The 23163-nt window shown below is 41.3% G+C and overlaps 2 protein-coding genes and 1 long non-coding RNA gene across 9 annotated transcripts; 1 reads left to right on the top strand and 2 right to left on the bottom strand.

Moving 5' to 3' along the window:
* Positions 1–479: 479 nt before the first annotated feature.
* Positions 480–1544, bottom strand: LOC117231716. The gene is made up of 3 exons (XR_004493012.1): positions 1214–1544; positions 811–1116; positions 480–601 (listed from the first exon to the last, which is right to left on the bottom strand). It is a non-coding gene; the product is annotated as an uncharacterized LOC117231716 (long non-coding RNA).
* Positions 491–4443, top strand: LOC117231715. 4 transcript variants are annotated; one of them, XM_033490410.1, is made up of 3 exons: positions 491–628; positions 2308–2654; positions 3477–4443. In XM_033490410.1, exons 2-3 carry the CDS (start codon positions 2309–2311, stop codon positions 3569–3571), a joined length of 441 nt encoding a protein of 146 aa, XP_033346301.1. In that variant the 5' UTR covers positions 491–628; position 2308; the 3' UTR covers positions 3572–4443. The 4 variants fall into 4 exon arrangements, with proteins under 4 accessions (XP_033346301.1, XP_033346302.1, XP_033346300.1 ...); XM_033490411.1 differs by lacking the exon at positions 491–628 and adding an exon at positions 1680–1943; XM_033490409.1 differs by lacking the exon at positions 491–628 and adding an exon at positions 1721–2015.
* Positions 3801–22107, bottom strand: LOC117231708 (transcription factor CP2-like protein 1). Of its 4 annotated transcripts, none has more exons than XM_033490380.1 (12): positions 19746–22106; positions 19183–19414; positions 17725–17869; positions 14833–14910; positions 13208–13417; positions 12865–13009; positions 12281–12517; positions 11697–11945; positions 11554–11630; positions 6697–6886; positions 5666–6116; positions 3801–5443 (listed from the first exon to the last, which is right to left on the bottom strand). In XM_033490380.1, the coding sequence occupies exons 1-12, from the start codon at positions 19881–19883 to the stop codon at positions 5391–5393; spliced, it is 2205 nt and encodes a 734-aa protein (XP_033346271.1). In that variant the 5' UTR covers positions 19884–22106; the 3' UTR covers positions 3801–5390. The 4 variants fall into 4 exon arrangements, with proteins under 4 accessions (XP_033346271.1, XP_033346272.1, XP_033346273.1 ...); XM_033490381.1 differs by having other exon boundaries at positions 12281–12493; XM_033490382.1 differs by having other exon boundaries at positions 19183–19372; positions 19746–22105.
* Positions 22108–23163: the final 1056 nt, after the last annotated feature.

Here is a 23163-nt window from a genome sequence, read left to right as displayed (position 1 = left end):
GATCAACAATAATGAATTCTTTTATAATCGTTATTATAAAAAATGGTTATTTATTTTACAAGCGGAAAGGCTTGTGATAAAAAGATATACATATGATAAAACAATCGTAAAGTGCATCTTACTTGCAATTTGTACAGTTTTTACTTAAATTAAGCATTTTTAATAGCGATCCATTTACGAATCAACTATTTACCTCTATTAAAGAGACATTACTTTTACCGTAATAGATATAATAAATGAAATAATAAAGATTGATTCTCCGACGCTGGATTTAAAAATCGATATATGTTATTAACGTATGTATAAGTAACAGTGAATGTAATATGAATATCGTTCGATAAATTGACAATAGAATAAAGACAAAGAATACCATACTCTTTCCTAAAGAAAGAATCATAAAAAATATACCGTTAGCTGATCAATTTCTTAACCTTAAAATAACGTCAGACTGCTTCTAGGTGGCGTTAAACGGAGACCTGTTTCAGTACATATCTGTTCTTAAAATTTATCGAAAATTTGTGATTTCCCGAAATGGTGGACCTTAGCAATGGTTTCGACAACCCAATCGAACATGGATTCAGCGATATCGTCTTCATAACACCTGCAATTTTAGTGATTGGTCTCGCCGGTAAGATACATTTCTAAAAAAGCGCGGTGTCCTACGCTGCAGAAATTACGGCTTTTTCAAATCATATGGCTGTTTTTACTGCCTTATTATATAAAATATATTATAGTAAAGTTAGAGACAGTTACAAATTTTTCGATAAAGAGAATCCATTAAAGCCAACAAGCCGGAATCCTGTTGCATACATAGGTCAAACACCTACAGCTGTCGCACGTGATTCAGATTTATGAACTAGCCTAGTGTGACGCGACAAGTTACGACATAGTAGACATACGATTTCATTGATTCAGATACTTCAAACTTATAATTGTCTTAACCCCTTAAGTGAACAATCCGATATGGCATCGACCTCGTGTGATGTACGCATATTGCTTAGCTCGTGACAGTCACGGGGTTGTATATCGGCACATGATTTCATGATATATTTGGTTTTATTATCACAGGAACATGTATACGATTGTAGTCATCTAATTTAACATAGATCGCTGAAGCTAATAAAATAAAAACATTTCATTAAAAAAATTCCTATGATTGAGAAGAAAACAATCCAAAAGAGATATCAGTAAAAAACGAATACGAAATACTTACATGATTTTATTGTAAGAATTTCGTTGGCGTTGAATTATGTATTCCATGCTTCAAAATATGAATACGTACATATGTTGTAACCGATACTTTGTATAATGTGTTAAAATTAAATATTCTGTACGAAATTTAATCTTTCTTATTTGCTTGAAATAAAAAGTTATTATTTAGCTTTTATTTCCTTGTCTTAGAATAACTCCCTTAATCAATCAATAGAAAGGGAAGATAGACTTTTTGGAAACTGTTTGTTTAATTTTGCTAATCACATAAAGGGTTAATGCACGAATGCGGTTCATTTTCTAAGATAAAAATAATTTTCACGAGTACATCTTGCGAAATACATATGTCATCGTTGATAATTATGACTTTGTATCCCCACCAACAATGCAATGTCTGATATTATTGTTAGTTCAATATAAGAAACGCAATACGTCAGCCTAAACGTGTTTTAATCTACATTGCAAGGTCATTTAGGCGAGGTTAAGTAGCATTTCGTGGCTTCACAACTAACACGTTGGAAGTGGCCACGTTGGCCTGACGTCCATATGACTACCAATAAGATAACTAACATACAGATCCTCTTTGGATTTAACCAATCGTTGGTCACATATTTGATCATCGTTCATGTTCCCGCCAAGCACGAGCGATCTTTTCAGTAAAACGATCATCTTTTTGAGGAGCGCCCAGTTCTCCGAAGATCTCCTCCATTTTTTCATATAAAACGTTTCATCAAGTACGTAATCGTGGTGACCAAGGGTGTCCTCATATTCTTATAGTTTTTCATTGAAACGAAAAATCCTTCCAGGTACGCTAATGAATTACAGTTCGAACATTATCACTAATAACTCGCTAACAATCTTTCAATATAACGGACGTGTTAATCGAATTGGAAAACAAAGACAATGGTACTTGCTGCGTTTATTTCTAAATAACGATTTTAAATTTTCCAAATGGACGAGCATTTGATGATTATCGGTCTTTCCTATTAATCTTCGGTGTCGTGTAAAAATGTCATTATCTAATCTGTGAGGAAAACGTACACATCTTGAAATGATCATAGATATCCACCAATATAACCAAATAATGTTTCTAATTAGGATGTGGATGATACTTGCAAGTGGCCTTTTGGCTGTTGCACTAGCAAATTCGGACAATGCAGCGAGTGTTGCACCGGAAGCAGGTTCCAAAGAAGCCGTACTTCCTCCGGAAGTGGGCTCTAGCTTCGAAGAAAAACTCCCAACGACGGAGCAACTCCTGGGGATGCTCGATTCGATGACCGGCTTGTCAGATGAGGAGAAATCGAAACTCAGGGAGGATTTGTTGAAAACTATCCAAGAAAGTGATGATTTTCCACAACTTGGCAGCCAACCGATGCCTGGCAATGATCTCACTATGCAAACTATGGTCCTTTTATCTTTGTTGAGTGTAGTTGCTCTCATTTTTGGTAAATATTTTCTTGATTTGAGCTTCTGAAACTTAGTTTTATTGGACGTGAAAGTTAGACAATTTTTTTCCAATTATCGATGGTAGGATGTTATAGATTGGTTATTGTTTTCCTTTTCCTCTGACTACTTTCAACAGACTGGTGTTGATTCGGCAAATATTTTTGTTTTATCAGCTGCATTGCATAACAAAAGCCGCTAAATCGTCATTTCTGCATCGTGTACGGCCACAGCTCAGTTTGATGTGCTACCTGTTATCTAATCGACCACTTCACCACAGCCCGTGAACAATTATTTGATCAATCGTATCCTCAACCGCTAACAGAATTAGCGGTTTATCGGCTAGGTTCTCGTAGCTAGAAAAAAAATTCTCTGACTTTTGCTTTAACGGTGTACGGAATATGGATAAAGTTTTGGATTCGTTGCGAGAGAAGGGTATATTGACCGACGATATACAGGACAAATTTTCAAATCTCCTCCCGGACCATGCCAAGGAAAAGTTGTCCAGCATATTTCAGCGATATCAAGATTTGGACAGTGAAGGAAAGCAACAATTTATGGATGAAGTAGTCGAAATGTTTGAAAAAAAACTGCAAAGTAGTTCGAGCTTATATTCACTGTATTATACATTGTTTTATTCTCAGCCGTACACTATTTTTATTTTCGCTGTGCTATTTATAGTTTTCATTCTTGGTATGTCGTTTTTATAAACCGTTTAGTATTTATAGAGAATCGTATAAACGAGATTGATATGTTTTAAATAGGACTCGTTCTATTTTGTACTTGATAATGTTATCGTTTTATCTGTACTTTTATGATTTTAGTGTTCTTTGTCTACAAGTTATTCAAGTGCTTGTCGGAGAGGGAGTCGAAGCGGGAAGAAAAAAAGAAGAATAAACAGATGAAGAAAAAGAAGTAACGCGAACGAGGTTAATGGGGGCATGGCATTATGGAATGCGGCGAGAGAAATATAAATGTGCAACGTATAACGAATTGCAGCAATATGTACGTTGCATCGTTTTGCGGATCTATTTATCGTATTTTATGTACGATGAAAGACAATTTACATTTCACGACTTACTCTATTTTGCTAAATAAAAGAATATATTTATGAATAAAAACTGAAGCCCATTTATTAGGGGACAATATATTTTGGCAACAAAGGATATTTATTGTGCCGTTCTGTGACATACATCATATTCGCCGAAATTTCTATCGAAATATGTATATAGCATGCAACCGAATAATACACTTCCATTTATTACAGTGGAAGTTCAAGTTCCTATCCTTGTAATTTCATTTCGCACATTACCTAAATTAAAATATACAACGATAGTTTTGCCCCATTTGCTAACACGATTCTAATAATTGTTACGCGGCTCATTAGAGTGATGTAAACGACACGCGTTTTTACGTTGTATTGAGCAATGAGATGCATTACTGGTTCAATTCGCATATTAAAGGTACATTCGATTGTACATAAAATATAGAAAAACGATGTTAATAGCCATATCGTAAATATTGACATCCATTCAGGAATTCGTATTTATCATTAATTCTGTAATTGATTCTTTGCAAGATTCCTAACTTACGATTTAACATTTGGTAGTAAATTATAATACTTGGTATGTTGTCCATGATTTACAAAGATGTTTAGGGAAAAATTGATCTTCCTCTAATTTGTACTGCGATATAGTGTGAACATGATTTTCCGTGGCAAAGCAATCATTATTACTCTTAATTGTCAAACTCTAATTAAATAAATCCTAACACTTTGCTATGAACAAAAAAGAAAAAATAAGGCACTTATATCTTTTCTAAAGACATTCTTTTAATATCGAAGAATAGAAACTTTGGTTTGGTTCTCTATTCTTGCTCCTTTGCCTTGGCAAAGTAGTTCCATTAGGAGTGATGCGTTCTACGTCCTCTTAGGCGTCGTGGCTATTCGATATCGTAATAATTAATGACAATAAAAAAATATTACGCTTTGTGTACATAGAGATCATATTCATCGGCGACATCGTTCATTAACGTTGTAGGTAAAATGTGTAAATTGGAATAACAATTCATTCGACGCTGATGAATAGTCATAACAATAACAATATTCGCATACTAAATTTGCATGTCGTGGCACAAGAATTGAGTAATTGCAGTAACCACCGCCACTTACGTCTTCTCTAAATAAATTTTCAAACTAAGTAATTTACTTAAATTCTAAGAAGAGAAAAGAATTATCTGAGACACCTGTATATTACTTTTATGATAATTGAAATTTTCCTGTAAAGTAATACATATAAAATATATAATTTGACACATATATGTATTTTTTGTAATGCTGAAAACTTGTTTATCATCTAGAAGCAACAACTGCTTCTGAAATATAGTTACAGCGGAACCTTCTAGTGAGTATTGCGTGTAGAGTTTGCTTATATCTCCTCGTCTATCTGTTAGCAAGTTCCTATTTGTTCTTTTCTATCTACTTGCACAAAATAGCCGCCAAAGATAAAAAAATTAATTAACGATTAATCAATTTACCACCTTCTATATTCGCCAATAAATAATCAAAAATATTCCTTCATAAAATCCATCGTTATAATTTAAACCGGAAAAAGTACGTTGTTTTTAAGCCCTACTACGTAGTAAATTTGTTATCGAATCACAGACACATTTGGCAAATTTAGAACACGCGAGAGATCCATTGAGTAATTTTGTAATTAATTTATCATTGGTTGTATCCTTTAGGAACGCGATGAAGGCTTTAGAAGCAGCTTGTAGCGTTCGCTCGTGTTATCTGCAACACAAAAATTATCTATTAACACAATGTTGAATTATTTTCTTTATCGATTAGATTAGACTAGAAATTGAAGGGGGCATTGTAAATTATTTCCTAATAATCTTTCCTACATTCGAATATGAAACTTATTCCTTTCTTTCTACCCCAATAAATACAACTTAAATATCGGAGTTGTCTCTTTCAATTTCGAAGTCATCCTTCCCTTCTTCCCATCTTTACCTTTGATAGTTTCAACGAAGTACATGCTTTCGTCCTTCATGTTTGCTACCAATTCATCGGTGACTATTACATGGATACCTTGGGGACCAAGAAAGAGTACAGAATGTAGTCGATCGTGGGGCAGACTTAAGGTGTTCAGTAGCTTGTTTATCAAGGCACTGCTGGTCAGACTGTCCAAGTAAGCAACTCTCCAAAGCGAACCGTTGTCTTCCAACGAGAAATAGAGGGTAAGTTTTGGGGTTGGCGCTTTCGAGTGCAGCGCATTGAACAATCGAATCCCATCAGCCAGGCCACAAATTTGGATTAAGTCGTCTCTAGAGAGTCGCAAGATATCCGAAGCAGAGAAGCTCGCGAACGTGGACTCGAATGCATTGAAACGACTAGCACGAAGCCACGTGGTTGTCTGTGCCGCGTTTGCGTCTGGTGACAATTGAGCCAAACACGATGGTGCCTATATAATCAGACAAATTGTATTTTTACGAGCTCCAGTTTACCGTAATATTTAAACTGAATATTGTTTTTGTTCTTCTAAGCGGACTCCTCTGAGTAACGCGAGACAAAATTTACTAATTTACGTTCTCAAAGGACCGAGACCCTAATCGTTTGCACTCGGAATGCATTTTAACATGTCTATCCATCAACTGAGTAACGAAAAGCCAGAAAGGTTTACAATTATTATATTTCTGTTTACCGAGAAAGAAACTGTAATTTCCGAATCACGCTGCATACTCTAACGATAAACTTTCTTCTTGAAAAAAATCTTTCACGAACTTTTATTGAAAAAATCAAGATAACCACCGAGTATCTAAGACCATTAAGTATCATTATCGTATCATTTACACGTTTGATATCTTATTTCTTATGTCCGTGTTTGTCTATAGCGTTTACATGAATTGATCACGCGAATACAAAGTTCGTGTATCGTCTCATACGCGATATCGAAAAAATCGTATCCGCGTAACTGACATTCCCAGTGCAAAAGCTTAAGATTTCCATTGATATTGTTTCCAGCTGATTTTCCGTAAACTAACTTCAGCTTCGATACAGGACTGGTCTGGCAAAATTGCCGCAGGCGATGGTAGAGCCGGTGCTGTTCCCACATTTTCCTTTACAGCATCAGAGGCAGGAACTAGAGGTACGATACCCGGATTGGAAACCGAAAGTGCCAAAGGCGCTACCACCGGAGATGTATTGCCACTTATAGAGCGGGTTTGGGGTGATCTGCAAGAATAACAGTTATCTCTTTTAATTCGATGAAATATTATTATCCTACGTTTATTTTAATCGAACGTAAAATCCGAACAGATATCCTCGGTTTAAATACTCGAATATTTTTGCATTGATCAAGGCAACTGGTGACAAAGTAGACGCTATGGAAGATTGCTGTCCGCGTAGAACGTGAATTAACGACATTAAGCACAATGAAAGCGAACACGGTAATAATTGACACCGCAACCTATCGCTACTGTATGAATATTAAGTCATTCGGTTGTGCCAGTGTTCGAAGAAGTACATCTATTATTTATAATGAGCGTTTTCTACTCTAAAGTATAAATAAAGTATAAAGTACTCTACGTTAAAGTATAAATAATGTAACTTAATTCCCGACCTTAAGATCATCTAATTTATTGGCGAGTTACATAAGCACGCAAGAATAATGGCCAGACACACGCGAACCAACGAAATTTCTTCGTCCGTTTTTCTCAACGCTAATATTCTCGTAATCGTGTAACGACATCCTTACATGGCGCGCCTCTTCAAGCGAAAAATCAGCCTGGAAATCCCCTTCCCGTCGATTCTTTTGTTGTTCCTGCCTTTTCTTATCGTCAGGCTGACTAATCCGCCGCGCATGAGATTACCTCTTCTCGTTCTGGATTCCGAAATAGAATGAATAAACTTAGCCACAACTTCCACTTGCAGAGGACCACCGCTGACCGTTACTTCATGCTCCAGGAGGTAAGCCGAGGCATTTCCGCGAAATTTCTCCGTCGATCTGATTGCCCAGCAACTCTTCAACTTCCAACTGGGACAGCTCTTTGTCATCTCGACTACTCGCTTTTTCGATTCTATCAACGTTCCCAAAAAGAATTTCCTTCAAGCATATATTCTCGTGAAAAGATTCGCCGTTCCCTTCACAGATTTCTTTCGACTTTTCATTCGCTCTTTCATGAATATATGCAATCTGAATACGCGAACGCTCGACCAATTTCCGATTCTTTCTTCGCCCATTCGTATAAATTTCAATGTTAATCGATCGCTTCCTGCTGGTTCAGCCTCGGACAGCGTTCGTCCTTTGGCAAATACATTTTTATTATCGTCGTCGTCGTCGTCGTCGTTGTCGTCGTCTGTTGCCTCGATTTCTCGAGAACGGTTTACAGTTACGTCAGTCTCTCGGTTATCGATAAGATTTGTTTGAAACGTAGGCAGCTTTAAGCCTTATTCGCAACTGAGGTCCGATCGATCGTTCGAAAGTCTCGATTGGAGAAGGCTGAGGTCGGATACGATCGGTAGGAATCTGATCGCTATTGGTACGCGACTCTGCTGCGAACCGGATATCTCTAGTTTCGACTTTGCTCGCAGTCACGCGAAATTTCAAAAAAATAATGCGATCCTCTCTCTCGATGATGGCCGTGTATACTCCTATTGTCTCTCCTCCTTTCTCTCCTTCATCTCTCGAAGGTTCCAGCGACCTCTACAATATCTCCTCTTTTTCTTTTCCGAGCTAGGTAAGTCGCAAATAATTCCAGAAACTACCAACTAAATCGGCAGCCACCTGCGTTCGTTCTGATCGAAATGTGTAGTCGATTACGTGACAGGCAACTTCTCGAAGACCTCTCTCGTTCACCAATCAACCGGCAAATCGTTCGGCCGCATCTTTAAGCGATTGTTCGTATTCCTATTCGATTCTTCCTGTTCCTTGTCCACTGTTATAGAAATGAAATTGCCATCGGGCAAGCTATATCCTCTCTGCACGACAAAAGGCTTCTAATCGCGAGGGTAAGCGAAAATTCTGCTTCTTATTTTTCCCCCGATTGCGTTACGTGATTTAACCAAGTTCCTCGTTCGTTGATTTTTTAAAACGGCCTTCTAACGTTTATCGTGAGTCAACATCCGATTTGCTGTTATCGATATCTTTGGTCTTCGTGCCCGCGATGAGACGAGTTGTATCGAAGATACAAGATTCCGCGTTAACGCGGTTTCGAAAGGAAGTTTCACGTGGAAACGTAGGTGTATGTCAGTTCAAGGCTGAATCGAACCGCCCTGGCATCAGCTTTTCGGCGGCCAGGCTGCTCGTCATCTAAGGAAGTGATCCTGGCGTGACAGGAGCACCTGACTGGCCAGGATCTCACGCACAACCACGCTCTGATCGTCGACGCGTAACGATTCGAGATCGAGGATACTCGACGCGCGAGACGATTCCGGACGATTAGCTGGAAAACGAAATTCTACACCGGACGAGGGCATTCCAACGGCGTGTAGCGGCTTCACTCTCGATTCGATGCCCGATCAATAATATTTCGCCAATCTGGAGTGTTCTTTGCTCGTTGTTGCGCTATGGTTACGTAGAAAAGTAGCCGAATCACAGTGTGTGACGCATGCGAGCCACGGACTTCCTCTTTACGCAAAAATTATCGTCGTCGCGATCCCTCGGACATCACACGTCCGCTTTCGATCGCGTCTGTCTTCCTGTTTCCCTTTATTTTCCCTCTTCGACGTTCGTTTTACTACGCGTCGATACGCAATATCAGTTCTCGATCGACGTGATTCAGTTCGCGATCGATGCTCACGATCTCCGCCAGGAAGCGTGGACAGCTCTCTGTTCCGGGATTCGTGTACAATTTATTTTTAAATTCACGGTCGATGCAGTAATCCGTGTGGTATCTTGCCGGTGCTTTATTCGTCGAAGGACGTAGACCCGTGCGCCGGAACGAACGGAAAACCAAGATCTCACCGGTTGTTAAATTATTTCACAAGGTAGAAATCGTAGCACTTATTCCCGTGCATGGTGCACTCGACCTCTGGCCGAGGATTACCGCTACGACACTGACCAGTCCACGCGAAATCGAATACTCTTTGAACGTTGAACGTGTATCACGCTTCCGTTGCCGCGTTTCGTTCCCCTTTCGTGCTTAAAGAGAAAACCTTCGATCACGTCCGCTTCTGCCAACCAGCGAGTAAAAATGGTCCGCAGAAACGAGCAATAACGAGTGTGTATCGATTACTCGCCGGGATAATCGCGACCAGCGATCGCCTCGCAGTAGGATCAGCCAGCTATAGTACGTCGCAGTGGAACGTAGCGAATCACACGAAAAGATAGTCACCGATCACCGTTTTATTTATAAACAAGCGTTCTCAGCGGTAGATCATGTCTGCGATTCTCACTGGGTTCCGTTTTTGTCGATTATCTTCTCGTCCACCAACAACGTGTCCCGTTCCCGGCGTAGTATCGCGACGCACGCAAAAAAAAAAAAAAGTAAAAAGAAGGTGGGAGAGAACGACGGAATAAGCAGAGGAACGAGCGGCTCACGAGCGGTATATCGCGAAAAGACCAAACGATTCCGACGAAAGAGGCTGATGGATAAACGGAGAACCGAAGCGGCTGCGCGGCGATGCGTGTATCGTGTAGCGTTCTGAATTTATTTGTCGTCGAGGTTGTCTCTCTCTATTACTCGGAGCATCGTTGTCGGCTCTACCAGATGCCGGCTTGTGCCAGTTCGAGCCAGTTTCGCGACTCCCGTGCTGGCACCTCCTCTTCCACCACCTTATCCCAAGCCTCCTATCGTCCATTGCCATTACCATCGCCACGCTTTCAGCCACCACTTTGCGAACTACTTTTACCTCCTCCACCTCCGATTCATCATCAATCCCCCTACCTTCGATCCCACGCTCGTTCCAAGAGAAACGGCAACGCAGCGCTGCATTTCTGCATTGCAAGCAAACCAGCTGCATCATGCAACGTGGCTGTGCATCGGTCTTTCTCTCGAGAGGATCGTTCTACTCGCGATTTTCTTCCTCGATCGTCTCTTACGTACGCGACCTTTATGGATTTTTCTGTCGTTTCTGACTTTCCCGACTCGGATGTCAAGAACGACCATGAAACACCTGGCCTTCCTGCTTCCGCTCAATAACACGAACGACACGATATTCTTTGTCTTTCCGTTATCATGATAGCTATTAATAGAGCGACGATGGAGGAAAAATGGCAATCGTACGACGGAATTCCTCGATACTCGTATTTACGTTTAATCGTCGTTATCGTAAAAAGTAGTGACATTGAGAGCGCGCGGACTTTGATGCATTGCAGAGTTAATGTCGCATTATCGAACGTCGTTCGCATAAAAAATACTTGCGATTTTTTATTTCATTTTTCTGAAAGAACGACGGTACTAATAAGATCGTGTCACGCTTTGTTTAGTTTCGACAGAGTAGGTCGGTCGATGCAAATTGTTGTTTAATTAGGCGAAATAACAGAAACTCGTAATATCCAGAACGAGCCGGTTAATTTACATGGCAACATACATTCACCGACACGTTGTGTAATCATATTTTACAACGATATGAAATAAACGTGTAACCCGGAAAAAGCCAAGCAGCAACAGGTACATATTACTACAGGGAAAAAGACGGTGATATGATTTGTTGTGTCGATGTAAACTGGTAGCCTCTTGTGTAAAGATCAAGGAGAAAAAATGTCTATCAACAAACATCGATCCTAACATACAGTAGCGACAGACGCTAGGGGTCAAACAAAATAAAAAGAAAATCGAACATGGCGGTTCACACTTGTTCATGCGTATCTACGAAAAAAATTGTACAGAAAGTCATCGTAATTACGTCGCAGATCACAGGAGGAATAAAATGAAAACAAGATTAATGTTTGCACTTACACTGCCTCTGTTGACGCATAGGGGCTCCCTCCATTTTGTGTGACCAAATTGGATGGCGATAACGAGTCTAGGGGAATCTGTAATCAAACAGCATCCAACCTGGTTTATTCTTTGCCAGAGAGAAGCATGAAATGACGACTTACGTCGGACAGAACCGTGCAGTCGTAGCTTGGCTGGTACTTGTCCTGCTCGTGTGCCGGCCGTCGCAGTATCTTGTCCCGATCTTGCTTATGTTTGCGATCAGCACCTTTCAACTTGAAGACCTTTACCTGGCAAGATGCAGCGTGCAAACGAGGGCCTCCCGGTAGTCGCGTTTCCACTTGGATCCGAAATGGCACGCCTTTTTCCCCACCATGTTTCTTGGGCGTGAATTCAGTGCTAATACAGTTCACCTAAGGTGCAACAATCGAATACCATTTTAGTTTCAGGGTTGGTTTCACGCACCCTTTGGTAAACCAGTTTGATACTACCACGCGAATTTCCTTTTCAACTATACAAAGATTTTAGAAAACTGTACATTAATATACACTAAGATTTTCCATTTTCTTAAAACGTTAAAAGTCTTTTTCTCGGTTGAAGGTACATGTAACGAGACGCAAAAATTTGATGAACCGCAAAAGGGTCATCATTTGATGGAAAGAGCAACGTTTTGAAACAAAGGAGAATAGATAATTAGCTGTAATTGCGGTTGATCTTCTTTTTTTATTTGCAAATCCCTTTCCTGCACCTTTATATAAACGCCGACTTCCTTGGTGGGGTCCCACATGAATTCCACGCTATTATTGGACGGGGACGGTTGACAAACGTCTACCATCCCATAACTAAGGGGAACATCGACCTCGAGCAATCTTTCACCGGGTCTTGCGCGTTGCCATGCGAGCATCTGTTCCCGTTCAGTGTACTGAAGTCTCCTCTCGTGGAAGCAAATGCGTATTGTCGACTGAAACAAAAACGTTGGATGTCCCTTCAGAGACGTTGTAGCACCGTTTGGGTGACTCACATCTTTCGAACGTCCAGGACCTTTATGAGCTCATTTGGGTTGTTACGCGTGAAGAACAAGGGAGATGTATTAATAATATATCGGTGATACGATGATGATAATAATGATAATAATTGCTAAATTTTGTCTTCGTATTACATGATTCCTGTTGCCAACGACAGACAAGAAATCATCGCAACCATCATACTGCAACCAGTATGAGCTCGTTTGATTTCGTTTTGAGAAACTAATACGTTTTTTAAGATGTTGCTACCCAAACATAGACGATCTCCTGATCTATTCTAGGGAACCCGTAATGAGTGACCAAGTACCTTCAAAATCTTCCCGCGATATGCCGACAGATCGCCCAATTTCTTCAATTTGATCTCGTACGATTGACCCTGATTCAGGTAGGTGAGCGTCTCTTCGTTGACTTTCGTCGCAATGCTCGTGGCAGCCGCAAGCACGTATTGGAAACTATAAGAAACGTTACTCTCCCGTTAGTCAATAAAATTCTTAACTCTTACTATATAATCGCGTGACTTTCGTATCCGCGATAGCGTGAAAATCACACTACATTTCGTGCGTTTTATTTTATAAGCATTTTAACTTAGAATGTTCGGCTACGCTGTACATTATATCGTTGGAAAGTTGCAGTAAAAATCAACCACGTACCGGCAGTCCTCGTTGAGTTCGTTTCCTTGTTGAGAGGATGAAACGTGGTTTCCCGAGGACGATGTTGGAGGATACTCCTCGTTCGAGGAGTAAAGCAACTGATGAAGACTAGCTGCTGTCTGCCCATTATTGTTACTGTCAGCCTCGACAGAGCCGTTCGAGTTGTTCGCTGGTGCCGAATTAATTGTTCTCTGTGACACGTGGTTTAAACTGAAGCAAACATTGAACGAGAAAAGAACATCAATCCTATGTGCATTCCTATAACGTTCGTTACGTTCACACGGAGGCCTGTAAGGTTGTGCGTATATGTACTTCTAATAGCAATTGTCGCGCTTCTCCGAGATTAACGCGATTCGCGATTAATTTCATACAGACTGCACTCACTATAAATTAAAGAACACCGACGGCGAGAGCGTTAAATCCGACGGTGTTTTCATTGCTGTTGAAACTAGTTTCAGGAGGAAACCGATCGTATCATACCAAATGAAATTACACTCAATTCGCGGTCGTCACGAACAGTTTTCACTAGTTCGTCGAAATACTTTACTGCTATTAGTCTCGGTGTGGGCTGTGCGTAACGCAGAGTTCCTAATTAGGGGCAATTTCTACGCAGACAATTCATCCATTACTCGCGCAGCTTTCGCAATAATACGCTCTTATGGTTTCCATTTCTTTCTTTCTTAACCCTTCTAACGAATGTGTATCTACGTTCGTCCAAGCGTTGTTGTCTCTCTTCTATAAAGTTTGCTCGCTTAAACAATTCCTATGATACGTCGCAGCGCGCGTCCATGATATTTAGTACGATGCACGAGTCAGAATCTCCAGCGGTAGACCAAGTCTCGGTTAAAAATAAATACTGCTTGAATTGTCGGAACATCCAAAAATATATCCCAAAAAAAAAAATCAACGTTCTTTGGTCCGTTGTTTGTAACGAGTAAGAAATCTAGAAGAAAATCTAGAAAAGTGTCCGATAAGTTCCACGAGTCGCGCTAACTTGCAAGTTTAATCTCGCTGAAAAACATTCGAGGGATCACATTGCGCGCGTATATGTATCGTTTTGTCGCGAAGATAAACGCGAAATTGATTCCGTGAGATCGTACGGACGCAGGCTCTTAAGGAAATCACGTTTCTCGCACGATCGTGTCGGACGAACTGGCACGGGACACCGACGGGGTAACGCGGCGAGAAAACGATCGAGAAATCTCGTAAGAGTAAAGGTCTGACCTGCGTGCCATTTGTCCGATAGTTGTGCGAAGAAACGTGACGATAAGCCTCCTATCAGTCTCGAGACTCTGCGGGGGAGTCTCGCGGCAAATTCCGCTGTTGGCTTTGTTTTCTTCCTTTAAGGTCGCCGCTCTTGTACCGTTTCCACCGTTTCTAATCAACGTACTGATCGAACGCCACTGACGTTTCCAACGACCGACTTATCGCGAAACGATCGTCGGATCACGCGTCAATAGGCGGAGGAAAAAGTAGCTGGAAAAGGGAAGAAATATTCGCCGCGATAGACGAAGGATGCGGTTACGAAATGAACGTGAATGTGCTCAGACGAGGTGATAATGCCTCCTGTGTAACGCACGAACAAAAACGCTCAGCGGATTTTGCAGCGTGCTAAGGCAACTTACTTGGAATTTTGCTGATTTTCCGGTGATGGTGCTTCTTGCTTGAACACCGTCAACGATGGTAACGCGAGCAGGGCTTCGCTGCAAACAAATTTCAAACGATTACACGCCTGTTTCTTCTTTCTTTTTCACGCGTATGACTACGATTTGAATTTCCATCCGACGGTTTTTCGTCGAGTAACGATTAAAATTAACATAAAATTAACATTGGTTGATCTATAACGATATTGCGAATTACATAATCGCGTATTATTAAACATGAAGCGCGGTAGTGTCCGAGATGGATAGACGCAAGTGGAATCTAATTTCTATGTTTTTTTCTATGTTTTCTAAAATTTTCTATGTTTACTTCACGCAAGTTTTTTTCCTTAATCGACTTGGACCTCTGTCACACTTGGTTTTTGCGACGTTCGCTACTACAGAATGCCGTTAAAATCGATTTAGGTTTACGATTGGAGGATGTGTCCGATAATAACCAACAGATTCCGGTTTTCGCTATCGACGCTTATTGATTATGAATTCGTGACGCAAGCGGCTAAGGAACGGTCACTAGTATGTGTGTTCTATGTGCTAATATCTAATCAGTTATAAAATAATGATCCATTTTTTTTACAAACACAGGCGATTCGCATTGCCTGATCTTTCGTCGACTCGTCATCGACGTTTAAACTTCGCCGATTAACTTCAACCTTTTGTAAGCTATGATCGTGAAAACAGAAACACTCGTATCTGTATATACGAAGATATCCGGGTACCTCTCGGCAATTTACTTGCAGATAAAAGGTTCATCGTCAGACAAGATCCAGCGCGAACTGGAAAGAAATTACCGCGGCTTACATAAACGACATTTTATGAGAGTAAAGGAAAAAAGGATTTTAGATATTCTCATATATCGGATTTTCTCGCGTTCGTCTTGTCGTCTAATGGAGCAATCGTAAAATCAGCAATGGATCAACAGTTGTCGAGCGTTACACCGCATAACCAAAATGGTTGTAATTGTAAATTGTAGAGATGCGTCTCTGCGATGTACCGTAATTATTAAGGCGGACCAATTGATGAAAGAATAGTTTGAGAACCGCCATGATAAGAATCACTATATGATAAGAGTCAGTAAGGTCAACCAAAACCGGAACGTACCGGTTCGCGAATGAAGCGACATTAATATCAACCACAGTGTAGTATCGCGATAAAGTACCACCGAAAATACAAATTAGTCGAACAAATTTGATGTAATTACTAAAATAAATTTGACATTACTGATCTCACTTAATACTTTAATTTAATTTACTAATACATTATAGATGCTGTGAACAAGGCCACAACAAGGTTCTTATCGTTTTTGTTGACGAATACAAAGTCAGTGGAATAAGGGGACTTAACTGATTGTAAGAAACAACAAAGAAGTCGTCCTTAAGCCGCAGAGCAAACAGGACCACGAGTAATAAATGAATAAAAAATGTTTTATTTAATAATCTTACTTTAATCACTCACCTACTTTTCAAATATTGATGCATGTTTCCGGTTCTCGGAACTCGAGCTCAATTTCTTTCCTTTGTATATATTCAACGATTCCACAAACACCGTTTAGTTCCTTTATCTACACTAATTTATTTTCTCTTAAACATTTCTTAACTATGTTAAGGAGTTACTTTTCTTTTTGACATAGATCTTATATAAACCGTAAACCATGTTCAGAGTCACTTATACTTTTACACTGTATCCTAGATAGAGAAATAATAAAAAAATGCTGGTTCTGCGCTCGTGAACAATTCCACGGATCAGTCTTATTTAGACTTACAGCAGAAGATAACCGTTCTCTACAAGTTTTCATTCATGATTCTCCGAAAAATCGTCTAGATGTGTTATAACGACAACGAGGGAGGTACCACGTGTAAAGCAGGTCTGTCAGCTGATTCTTAAAAGTCGTCTGGGCTGTTTCTCGCACAAACGTTGGTAAGTGCGTTTAATGTGTATTATCTAACATCGAAAGTTCCAAATGGTTGAATCATTCGTTCGTCCACTACTTCCTGTTATTACATTTTATCTTTCACGCAGATTGTACGGAATTTCGGTTCCTCGAGTATCCTACTGTGATTTGAAACTTGCTGAACCTTGATGAACGAACATGTGACTATAATTTATAACATGTCATCTATGATTTATTAATTAAACATGTACGAAGAAAATTATCTAGGACTCGTTGCAAAACGCGTTTCTAATTACGTTTAGTGAAATAAGTAGCGAATTAAAAACGGCGAATAGATTGCAAATGGAGAAAGTTGTTGAACGAAGAAAAGTCTTCAATTGATTTCACTTGACGTGACACGAAAATTCTGACAGGTTGCTACAATTGGTTTCGGGACGGAAACGCACGTGCCTGTACGCGCGGACACTCGCAAAGCGTCTAAGCGTCTGCGGCCGGTGTGATTTCCCAGCGTACGGTTGTTCAAGCCTCGAAACACCGACAACTGTGTCTGGTTTTAACCGGATTTCTGACTCCACGTTCTAGTTCCCACTACCGACTACGTTTTAATCGAGATTCGATCCATTCCTGCAACGTGCACTGCACATAGGTTCTCCACGGAAACCTACTTTATCGGCTTTGAACTTCTTCGCTCATATTGTAACAAATTCTTCGTGATCGACCATCGATCGAACTTTAATAAAGATCCAAGTAACTTCTGCTTTTTTCAACTAAAAAGATAGAGTTCTGCATGGTGGACGACTATACAGAAAGATCGTCGAGCTGTTTCCTACTGTAGAGCTAATTTGAAAGAAACGACGACGCTTTGTCCCACTCCTTCTCTACTACTCACCTTCGTTTAATCGAAGTTCACTCTTATCACTCTGACCTCTTCCGATAAAACCGCTTCGGAGGAAGAAAATTCTATTTACCTCATGTTATAGGAGGCGACGGCTGTCGCGAGGTCGGAGGCCGCAAGTGCCGACAGAGATCCATCGAAATCGGCGGCAAGATGTTCTGCCAGCTCCTCCACTTGGGTTGACCATCCTTGTCCAGGACCATTGTTCCCAACAGATCCTGGAAATACGAATTACAAATATGAAATAAACGAATATACGATATTCAGGCAAAACAGACGAAAACAACCCTGTATTTTATCGTGGCAAGACCAATGTTCTTCTCTAAATGCAACATCATATTTTCCCTAATTTTATCACACCGATGTATAGCGTACAACCTTGTGCATTAGCGTAATTGATGTAAAACTGATGATGCATGGCGCCAATCCTAGACTTGGTCTCCTGGAGGGCCATGACTGCGTTTCGTCGCCGACTCTTGGAACTTATGGCAGGATATCGTCGACTATGCAATAATGGCAACCTGGCGCTGTCGACTTCACACCACTTCATTCTATCTTTCTACGAGGGGATGAACCGGAGCTAGCACACTTGTAGCGACACCACCGAAATAAAAACGATGCGCATGTACCTTCGCGTAGTTTCTCTCGGATGGAGAACTAGTATCAGCTTCTCCTCTTTCTTTCCTCGGACTTAATCAGCGATACACTGTGTACTCTGGAGTTATCACAGTTTCTGTGACCACGTGGTCGAAAAGGCGTCGAATAAACGCGGAACGACACTTTTAGTGAATCAGTTTCGAGACGTTCTCCGAAGCAGTATCTGCTCCGATATCCAACCACGAACTTGGACGTTTCGCCACAAGAAGACGAGGATCCTTCGTGGACACAAGTTGAACGAAGACGTAGCACGTTCGGTTTCGCAATTTGACTAGAACTGTTACGAAGCGACGTTGGTAATTCGGCAGCTTCTAATGACAGAATCTTGTTCGGTGAAGCGCAACGTTATACGACAATTTTTGCATAACAAATGGAATCTTTCTAAACCACGGATCGTTGGTGTTCTCTTTAAGTACATAGACTTTATAATTGTACTTGGTGGCGGATAATTTAAAGCATCTAACACCGTACATACGTGACTGAATTGAGCGGGATAAGAACTTAGAATCGCCAGTGCCTACGACTGTGTATCCGAGGTCCTCGACACGACCTTTCGAATGATATGTCTATATTGAGAACTGTATGATAGCAACGACGCTGGTGCATTCAAAGACTCGAACGAACACCAAAAAATAGAGGAACTACTTGGAAAATCTATGGAGCGAATTTTTTTTTCTACGTATACTCATCTCCGAGATACGAGTACACGGAGAAATCTATTTATCTTGCCACTTGTTGCACAATTTTCTAATCAGTCTCAGTCGATCGCTCGGTGAACTCTAACCTATTGTGCGTTCTTAAATGCTTAAATCGATAAGTTTCGTAGTTGCTATACAATCCACGATTACTGAATACTTCATGTACATGTACTAACCATCTCTCCTAGCATGTTTCTTCTCGAGTTCCGTAATTTGTGGCAACGGCTCCCCGGCTCGACGTTTCAGGCTGCTCTGCTGGCAATTGGGGGAATTGTCGGAAGACGGGCTGAGATGTTGGGGTGATTCGCTGCTCGAACGTATCTGGACACTGTCCTCCGGGGAATCCTTCGGTGAGTTGTATTTATCCTGCCATAAAGAATTTTGTGGACTGTGATATCCCATTGACGCCTATAAAACGTTTGATCATCGTCAGTTCACGGGATGAATCGCGCGGAGCTTCACGGATTTCGCTCGAACAGCCACGACGACGTGACCGAGACGCGATTCTCAAACTGCTAGTTGCGCGAATAGAATCGGCTCTATCGCGTGTTCAACGAGAGCGCGATGAACGAAAACGAAGAAGAAAAATTGACTGATATGGTTAACGCGCGTGTTGGAAATACGGAGGACGTTTTTGCCCTCTCGCCAAGTTAATGAAAACGAGCGTCGTGAAGCGTCGCGTTCAACGCGAGTACCAACAAGATGATACCATTATCATAAGGAACATCGTGAAACTTACATGCTGAGTGGCGATGGGGTCGCACCTGTTCTGACGAACTGGGGACAGCTGTTCGTACGGAGGCGACGGTGTATTGGGAAACCATATCGTCCCGTTCAAAGCATCTGCACCGCCGTCCATGATGAATTCCAGCTCCATCCAACGACCCTAAATCTCGAAACACTCCTACCAGGGTTTGTTTCTCAGGGTAACACTACCTTTATCGATTGTTTTCTTTCTAATCACGATTCTATTCGCCCTTACTGTTCGAGTGCTCAGAGATTCTTTGGAGAACGCTTTGGTCGCCTATTATTCGAAGAGAAGACTATAAGTCCGAGTTTAGTTAGAACATGAACGATCATCCACGCTGAAATTTTTTGGGATCAACAAGGACTCGGGCACCTCTGTCGCTCGACTTTTCTAAGCGCTAACGTACATTCTGCGGCTGATAGGTTTCCCAGTTTTTGTTCTTTCGTCGGTTCGTTTCCCTCGTTCCACTTGATCTTTCGGATTCTTTCGTTTCACCAAAACGTCCTCCTTTTTTCTGCGTCCTCCGCGTATTTTCCTTCCAGATCGACAATGATCTCGGAAGTGCACGGTGCATCACTCGACCACCGTCAATGAAGGGCCGAACTTCCTCGAGATAGAGCTATCCTTAGAACATTACGAAGAAGCTGTTGTACAATTTCTTGATGCCAGTTGTCTCGCGTTGCCGGTGCGTTTCCAAGAGTGCGCAACCCCGCGACTTGAGGGACAGAAACCGCGAAAAGACGACGAACGCGTCCTCGAATACCATCGCCACACCTTGGCTGCAACGCATCTTGTTATTATTTTCCTTGAGAATTTTAAAGTCTCGCGAAAAGACAGTCTGCTAGCTACTCTCTTTCTCTTCCTCTCGTCCAACGTATCCTCGGTTCTTCGATATGGAAAAGTTGTACGAATTGCAAACTGTACGTTCGACCGACACTTTCTACAGTTCGATAAAATAGAACGTAAATCAGGAGTTGCTTTTCTGGCAGAAATTTCGTTTTGTTTTATCTTCAATGAGAATTCGTTTCGTTTTGATACGTTAAAAACGATCGTCGCTCTTAGCGAGTGTCACTGGACACGTAAAATATATTTCGGTTTGCTTTCTAACGACTATGGCTCACACCACTTGATAGTGTCTCGATAATCGAAGGCCTTCGCCTATCACGTCGTCACCACATTTTCAGGATCCTTCGTTCCATGATGCCGACGGAAAGATAAACTTGATCCGGAAGAAAAAGACGAGGCTTCGTGGCGTAAGACCAAATCGAATGTGTTTCGTTTCTCGACCTTTCTCAAAGTCCTTTCCACTCGGCCAAGGACGATTCTTTCCAACAATTCACCCCGCAACGTCTTCTTCGTTGGATACTAAGAACACGAATCTTCCCTACGGATTAACTCCTCTTTCTTTCTTCCGAATGTTTCGCTTCGCTATCTCTTGATGATAAATGCTAACGATCAAGATCTTTCGAAGAGCAAGAGCCAGTAAATTTGAGCCATTCAACTGGCGAACGAGACTTCGGATATCGTTCGAGATACGTTTATCGCGCGTTATCAAAATTCAAAACTATACTCGTCTGGCTAGCTCGTTCTTCTTTTCGAAAATATCGATGTCCGATTTCCACTGATAATATCGACGATAAACGAATCTTATTTTGAAATCGGTTGCGATGCAGGCCAAATGCCTCAATTTCCTGATACAATTGCCGCTGTCGTATTCTTCTGCTTGATTATCTTTATGAGGCTCGGTGCTACCCGTTGACCGACTTAAACCGACTGAAACAAACTGAACGCGCGAATGTCTCTCGGATCTCTACCCTTGCGAACGTCAACGGACAGCAAATTGCGCGACACTGACGACGTTAAAAGTTTTGAAGCGAATGCTCCAGCGATGTCTTCTGTCTAAGAACGATCTGGGTATCTGATCCAATCGCGACCGCCGGTATTAAAAGGCTGACCAATAGTGTCTACGCTGGAGGGTCGACCCGACCGTCAATTGGAACCACTCAGTGCTGATGAGCAAAATGTGACTTGGTTTACCTCGTAAAATCGTCCCGTATTTGGTCACGTAGCGAATTCGAATTTCGATTAATACCTGACCTATTCTGCTTTTTCTATTTGACGAGCGAATATCGTCCAACTTTTTTGTAATCGAATAATCCCGGGCCAAACTTTCTCCACGGTGACTCTCGAGTTTCGCTGCTATTTCAGATGACGATGACGACGTTTACATCGATTTGACGAGCAGTTGCGTCGTAAAAGATGACTGTTTGCCACGTGGATTAATTATTTCACGAGATGTTATCTCTGTCTTTAGACGAAGTGTGTTTTCGTTTCGAAACTTCCAACGAGATCGTAGGAACGCAAATCGTGTCTCTCTCTTTTTCTTTTTTTTTTTTCTTAAATCAATCACAGGTTGATTGAGTGACGAGAAGATGTCGATGCGCTTCCGGGTAACGTTATCAAAGCCACGTGCCAGCCGGTGCAACGAAGAACGTGGAACAACTGTTAATCGTTATTAGAGCTTCTTGTAGCTACGCGAAAATGTGTTTGCATAGAGATTCTGTAGAATTAGACGAAGATGATTTATCAGAGTGTTTCCTTTACGTCGAACGAGCTTCCAGACTGATCTGTGCCAGCAATCCTTAAACTTTCAGGTTGTTCAGAGTGCCGCTAAGCTTCGTCCCAGAAAATCGACGAGATAAACTAATATCGTAGAAGTAGAACCTGAAACAACAAAATCAATATACGTCCACGGAACAGGTGTTGGCCGAGTCGTCTAGGGAACTTTCCATAAACGTCAACTCTGTACACGATCGAATACGCCGAACACACGAGATCGGTATTTTCCAATCATTAAAAAAAAAAAAGAAAAAGAAAAAAAGAAAAAGAAAGGAAAGTCACTTTTATCGAAAGATATACTAACAGTGTCTCGTTTATCGCTATTTAGCTTAATTCTGATTTACACGACGAAATCTTGCACACCGATAGCTTTTCGTGGAAAGCACAGCAGCCAGCCAAGTTACGTTGAAGCGCCACTCATCCTGCTCGTCGACTGACAAACGAATCGTCATGTTTCCTAATTTTCTGTACCATCATTTTCTCCTAAGCGTCTTCCACGTTGTTCTCCGCATCTTTGCACGTACATCCGTTCAGCAAAGCTGGCCAGCTCAACGGGGTTAGACGTCTGAAGTTTCGCTGATTGAAGTTAATCCGCGAGGTCATTGTTATACGCGCTACTCGGTTCCACACAAATTAAACGGTGCGTGTCTTGTGCAGGAAAGCTCCGCAGAACTACGAGTATCGTCGTATCAACGACACTAGCACGTCAAGCCCGAGTGATCCGCACGACTGCGGCAAGGAACTCTCTGAGGAACTTATGACGACGTTTCGACCGATCCTACGAGATCAA

This window comes from Bombus vosnesenskii, unplaced genomic scaffold (assembly GCF_011952255.1).
Source record: "Bombus vosnesenskii isolate JDL3184/JDL3185 unplaced genomic scaffold, Bvos_JDL3184-5_v1.1 scf7180000013273, whole genome shotgun sequence".
Taxonomy (NCBI): domain Eukaryota; kingdom Metazoa; phylum Arthropoda; class Insecta; order Hymenoptera; family Apidae; genus Bombus; species Bombus vosnesenskii.
The sequence above is the reverse complement of the archived record's forward strand: the minus strand, read 5'-3'. Positions and strand labels throughout refer to the sequence as shown.

Excerpts from the sequence above, each read along its gene's own strand:
- LOC117231715 (XM_033490410.1), top strand. The coding sequence starts at position 2,309 with ATGTGGATGATACTTGCAAGTGGCCTTTTGGCTGTTGCACTAGCAAAT. Across the intron at positions 2,655-3,476 it reads TGTAGTTGCTCTCATTTTTG|TGTTCTTTGTCTACAAGTTA; the intron begins GTAAATATTTTC and ends TTATGATTTTAG.
- LOC117231708 (XM_033490380.1), bottom strand. The coding sequence starts at position 19,883 with ATGGAGCTGGAATTCATCATGGACGGCGGTGCAGATGCTTTGAACGGG. Across the intron at positions 17,870-19,182 it reads GAAACATGCTAGGAGAGATG|GATCTGTTGGGAACAATGGT; the intron begins GTTAGTACATGT and ends TCGTATTTCCAG. Across the intron at positions 6,887-11,553 it reads TATGCGTCAACAGAGGCAGT|ATCACCCCAAACCCGCTCTA; the intron begins GTAAGTGCAAAC and ends TTATTCTTGCAG.